The sequence below is a fragment of the Heliangelus exortis genome, chromosome 1 (assembly GCF_036169615.1).
Source record: "Heliangelus exortis chromosome 1, bHelExo1.hap1, whole genome shotgun sequence".
Taxonomy (NCBI): Eukaryota; Metazoa; Chordata; class Aves; order Apodiformes; family Trochilidae; genus Heliangelus; species Heliangelus exortis.
The window spans coordinates 131,821,571-131,827,570 of record NC_092422.1 but is presented as its reverse complement, the minus strand read 5'-3'; the positions used below and the strand labels follow the sequence as shown (position 1 = coordinate 131,827,570).

Genomic DNA, 6,000 nt, shown 5'->3' with positions numbered 1-6,000 from the left:
GTAAAGCAAAAGCCTCATACACAAGCAAAGCAAAACAAGGAATTCATTCACTGCTTTCCATGGGCAGGCAGGTGTTCAGCCATCTCCAGGAAAGAAGGGCTCCACCATGTGAGATGCTTATTTGGGAAGACAAATACCATCACTCTAGATATCTTCCCTCCTTCCTCCTTTTCCCTCCAGCTTTTATTACTGCACAGTGTCTCATGGTATGGGACATTCCTTTGGTCACTTGGGGTCATCTGTGTCCCCTCCCAGCTTCCTTGCACCCCCAGCTTCCTTGCTGTTACAGCAGTGTATCAACACCCTTCAGCAGTAAGAGAAACATCCCTGTGTTATCAACACTGTTTACAGCACAAATCCAAAAAATAGTCCCATATAAGCAACAGTGAAGAAAATCCCAGCCAAAACCAGCACAGGCTCCTTGAGCTTGCTGAATCTGCTGAACAGTCACTACACAGCCAGCCAGCACTCGCCTGAGAAATTCAGTAAAGCTTGAAAAAAATACTCAGGGGGAAGGAGATGTAAAACATTTTCTGGTGTTTCAAGCTGACCAAGCACCTGGCTGACTCTCAGACAAAAGAGCCATAATGGAAATATACACTGAACTATTTGGCATCTTCTCTTGCCCTTTTGGACCTCTTCAGACATGCTCAGGGTTCTGTTATTCTACTAGTCTTTTCTCCTGGCCCCCTGATCCACTAACTCATTCAACAAAAGAAATACAAAGTAATTAGTGCACAAAAATAATCTGATTCCCATTTAAAATTATTAAAACACTACACATTCATATGTCATTCCATTTTAAAAAGTTTTTCAGCTCATTGTCATGTAGAGAGATGAGGCAACCAGGTGGCACTAATTGCCAGGTAGTGGGCATGACCTTGTGTTAAACCCACCTGTGCCTGATTAGGGCAGGCCCCTACTGCGCATGAGCAGGATTAGGGGGCCAATAAAGCTCACACCTGAGGAAGCCAGGGAGGAGGCCACTTCCGGAGCAGTAGCACCGATCCAGGCTGGTCAGTCCTGAGAGCATTAGACTCAGAGCACTATTCGTGAGTTTCTCCTGGAACACCTGGTTGGACCTTGGAGCGCCGTGCCCTAAAAGAGGTTCATCTTGCTACATTGTCATTCACAGACTTATCACAGTTCATCAAGTGCCAAGTATTTTAATTGCTGATACATCCTCTGCAGCTTTGCCAAGGTTTTGTTACCTCAGACATGTTAGAACACAGCCTTCATACTGCAACTTGGCAACTTAAATCTGAACAAAATTATGAGTACCTTTCTAAAAACATATGACAGGAGTAAAGACATAGCTGAAAGTTCCTGAACTGGCAAAGTACTTTGTAATAGGCTTTTTCATAAAGGAAGTAGTCCCGCATGCATCTGACTCTGAGATGCTAATCACAGGATATTTTTTCATAGCAGGAAATACTGGGAGCTCACATTCCTACTGCAGTGCTCTGTGCCACTGAGAATAGTACTTCAACCCAAAACAGTGTGATGGAAACCAGGTGGCTCTAGAAATGTCCAATTTTTGTTCAAAATGCACATGCACTTTAATCTGTGACCAGATGGCACATCTTAGGATATCCCCAGGTATGTACCATAAAAAAATGAAGGCACAATATTCCTTTTGGATTTAGAGTTCCAAGTTCAGTTAGTCTCTGGGATATTGCAGAATATTTGGCCTAACTTCCCAGGGGAAAAAAAAATAAAAGAAAACCAAACTCTTATACGTTTAAGGTCAAAGCTGTGAGTCATTTAAGGCAAAAAAAAAAAAAAAAAAAAAAGGGGGGTGGCATTGCAGTTAACCCCAACTGAAGCACATGCATCTAAAAAATTCTGTGAGAAGGTCATTCTTATCATTCTTAAAGGAAATCCTAAAATAATGACAAAAGAAATGCCAAGTGAAGGCATGTAAATGAATTAAACTCTCCCATGTCATGGTAAGGCAGCAAGGCAATAAATACACAATTAAGACACATTGGTGTTTAAAAAGACTGTGGCCAGCTCTTTTTTAGAGATTAATTTTGTTTCCTACTGTTTCCCTTTCACAGCTAAATAAAGAATTTCATTTAGAGTAAGACTGTTCAAGTGTAACTTTTATATTATAAATTTTTACTAGCCTATAATCTCTCCATTATATTTACTTTCTCTTCTCTAAACAAAATGAATCATAGTTTTAAACAGACCCCACAACACTGTTTATACTGGACTTGGTCATTACATCTGTTTTCCTTATGTCTGAGCGACCAGAGTGGAATTTCATTCAAATGGCTTTACCCTAAAAATGCATTTCATAAATATAAACAGAATGATGTCTCCCACACATGTGTGTATCCATATGCATCTTTGAAAGCTGTGCGGGCAAGACATAGTTCTTCTCAAATAATTCTGTTGTTTCGTCACACTGGCAAAAAGCACTAACACAAAAACAAAAACAAAACCAAACCCACCACACCTGAACTTTGGAGTAAATATTTCACTCCTGCCATACATTTTGGTAAAAAAACAGAAACAAAACAAAAAAAAACTCCACTCACATGACTTAATTTAGAGGCCATTTGCACAGTGCTGTTTTTCTGTCAAAGTTTTGTTTGGTTTTGTTGCACAAATAGATAGATTTTTATATAAATAAAGGGCAGCAGATATTAAGAGGAAGTGTATGCAGGTCACTTGACTACAAAGACCATGTTATTATCTTATCATCCTCTGAGTACTGGAGTGCACTGCAGCTCAGCAGAGCTCCTTCTCATTTGTTCTTGTCTGCTGCAGTGCAGACATATACTTATACTTCATTATGGTCAATGGGTTTATTTATTTGCACATCATATACTCCATTGCCTCACGTCCTTTTAGAAACAGTTCCTGGAAATGCAGAGCTGCAGTTGGTTTTGTCCCTTTTTTTAATTTAAAAGTGAAACAAACAACTAGGCAAGGGGTTTAAAAAATATCCAGTGCCATTGGCAAGTCTCTTTCACATCAAGTGCTTCCTTGTCTTTTCCCCAAAGAAAAGAACAATCAGCAACATTTTAGTTGCACTGTCGATAAAAATAGAAGTAGTAATCAGTAAAAAACATTCCAGCAAAATAAGGATCTGTCGAGCAGCCTGCAAAACCCTGTGGAAGAAGAAAAAAAAAAAAAAAAGAAAAAAGGAAATTAATATATGATCTTCTCTCATTTCAAATGCCATTTATCTTTTGCTGTGCTGCCATTTAAAGAGGCTTACCGGTGCAGCTACACGGAACGAGTACGCGCTGTCGTACAGTTTAGCTACAGGGAGAGTCCAAACATGCTGATGTCCCTAGATGATAAATGAGAGAGAGAGACTTAGATAACCTCATTTCACATTAAATTGGAGAGGCTCAGGAAACCTTTCGTTGACAAATGCAGCGCAGAGTAATTATGACAAGACTTGATAGCTGTAGTCAATGTATTTAAAGACAAAGCGCTGACTCCAAGCCCTGCCCCTGTGGGTTTGCCCTGAAAAGCTCTGCAAAGGCACCAGCAGACATCTGCCTCCCAGCACAACTCAGCTGGCTCTGAAGAACAGAATTGCCTCTCCAGTTCTCCAAGCAATCCCACAATAATTAGGGAGTGCTCCTCATATGCCAGGTGGCCCAAGACCTTTAAGGTGTAAGAGTAGCAAATGGCAATTTTGCTGGTTTTGAAAGAGCAAGTTTTGTAGTCCTCAGAAGTTCCTCTCTATATTCTAAGTAAATACCTAAACATGAGTAGTATCTTTACACACTATTTCAAAAAACAGATGGAGACAAGATTTCATGCTATTTTTCATTACAGTGTTCTGCTATGTATAAAGGAAAGAATATATTTTCTAACTGAAATGTCTATGCTAAATTGAATAAAATAAAATTAAATCCTCACCTATTATTGACCTAGTGACCCATGGTAGCTTTTATTTCATTAGTTTCAAATGTCTCAGCTCCTTCATCTTTTCTTCCTCCCTTCACTTTCTGACACATTCTGTTGGAGACAGTGTGTTCACATGATACAATTCATATGAGACTACTGAATTCAAATTATTGCTGTCCAGCTTTTTAGCAGGGAATAAGCCTTTCAGTACACAGGAAAATCCCCTTGAAAAAACACTCTTTAACCAGGTAGCATTTCTATTCTGAGTCAAACCTGAGTGCTCACTGCTGCTGGAGGCTACTTAGATTGTCTTTTAATGTGGATTTCAGGTTGACTTTGGAAATCTCCTTGACTGGTTCTGGCAGTATATGATATACCTGCACTGAAAAACTCTCTGAGACTGACGAAATTTCAGTTCTGTTGGAATTATGGCAGACAGGTCAAAATTTGAACAACTCTGATAGGTTTGAAATAGCAGTTGCAGAGAAGCCTGTAATTTTTTGTCACGACATTTGAAAAATTGATCAGAAAGTCAGCTTAAGAATGGCTGCATCCCAAATGCTCTAATTTAACAAACAAACAAAAAAAATTAAATTAAAATCAATTATGAATATATCATGTATAGTATCAAAGATCAGAAATCAAAAAAGACTGAAATTACTTCAAATTTTATGGAGGCTTCAGAAATGCTACTATTCTTGCTTTTTCCTTTTCTACTGTTTTAGCCAGAATAAACATTTCTAAGGACTGTAGACAAATCAAAGCCTCAAGAGTCTTATATTTCCAGAGAATTTGAAGGGAATTTAGGGTCTTCAACAATGTAGTGGAGTTGATCTGAAGTCTGCAAGATCAGGTCCCTGAATATTTTTTACTAGGAAAAGATAACAAGTTTCAGTGCTTTTATTCCCACTGAGACAATCCAGAGACTGACATGAAAACAACTCTTGCTTTTACAATGAAGATCTTTCCCTAGAAAGATTTACTGGTAATGTTCACAGAGAAATTACAGGGAATACTACCATTGTTTTGAGTGAATTAAAGACTTGAAAACTGGAATTAATTAAGACAATAACAAAACCAGTAATGTTTGGAGGACTCTGTCTCCTAAGGCTTTGGGTGAAAAGTGCTCCCATTTCTAAAGAATCTCTGGAGATTTAATGAGTTACAGTGGTCAGTTAGGCTGCAGTAGACTCAGAAATGTCCCTGTGGAGAGTTAGAGACTTATAAAATTGAGCATAAAATTGACTCCTGCAAAAGCTTGCATCTTGATATGGTCATGCCAAAGAGAGGTATGACTAGCAGACTCAAAGTGCCATTTGGATTCCTACTGCCTTAATCAAGATAAGAATTTTGCAGTCATTGATTTTATAAAAAGGATCCCCACAAGCCAAAGGATTGCTGCAAAAATCTTACCTGTGTGGTTTCTAGGAAATTCTTCCTACTGTTTTGGCTTGAAGAATAATGGGAGCAATAATTTCCAAATGTGACTTTGCAGAGAAATACAATTAATGGTTCCGTGGTGCTTCAAGAAAGAGAGAAAAATAAGGACCTACCCCACTGCTCTTATATAGAAGAATCATATGCATATAAATACAATATGTGCACGGTGAAAAATCAAAATAATTGAATTGTGGAAAAATAAAGCTGAGGAAGAGCTTATTTCACTTAGTGATAGGAAGAAGATAAGCCTAAGCCACAAGCCTCTTACCTGGTCTCACTCACTCCCACAGATGGAGGATATTTTTTACTTGGAAAACCGTATGAGCTTTAAAATTGCTGAGATAAATCCAGAAAGATACACTAAACTTGCTCAAACCTTAGGCACAGTCATACCAGAAGCTATCACATCTGACTTTTTATATAAATTAATGGTCATGACATGCATAAATTGCACAGGTTACATCATGAAAAGGCATAATATAAGTGTACCAGAGGGTACTTGGACATCTAAACACAACATCAATGTTATGGAAGATAAGGTCATAATAAGCCTCAAAACAGGGACCTGTATAAATAATTCACAATTCCCATTGTACACATGCAAATGTATAATCAAAAAGAAGTAAAAACATCCCACATTTTGTCTGAGAAAGCATTAGTAAAATGAATTTCATTCAGAATTCT

General features: G+C 38.2%; 1 protein-coding gene across 1 annotated transcript in view; it reads right to left on the bottom strand.

Moving 5' to 3' along the window:
- Nucleotides 1–1,987: 1,987 nt before the first annotated feature.
- MYRFL (myelin regulatory factor like) overlaps nt 1,988–6,000 on the bottom strand; it is a 43,585-nt gene continuing 39,572 nt past the window's right edge. Inside the window, exons 24-26 of the mRNA XM_071734352.1 lie at nt 5,290–5,398; nt 3,233–3,307; nt 1,988–3,122 (exon numbers count right to left, since the gene is read on the bottom strand). Coding sequence (XP_071590453.1) covers nt 3,036–3,122; nt 3,233–3,307; nt 5,290–5,398 — 271 coding nt within the window. The 3' untranslated portion in view covers nt 1,988–3,035. The remainder of the gene's footprint in view (nt 3,123–3,232; nt 3,308–5,289; nt 5,399–6,000) is intronic.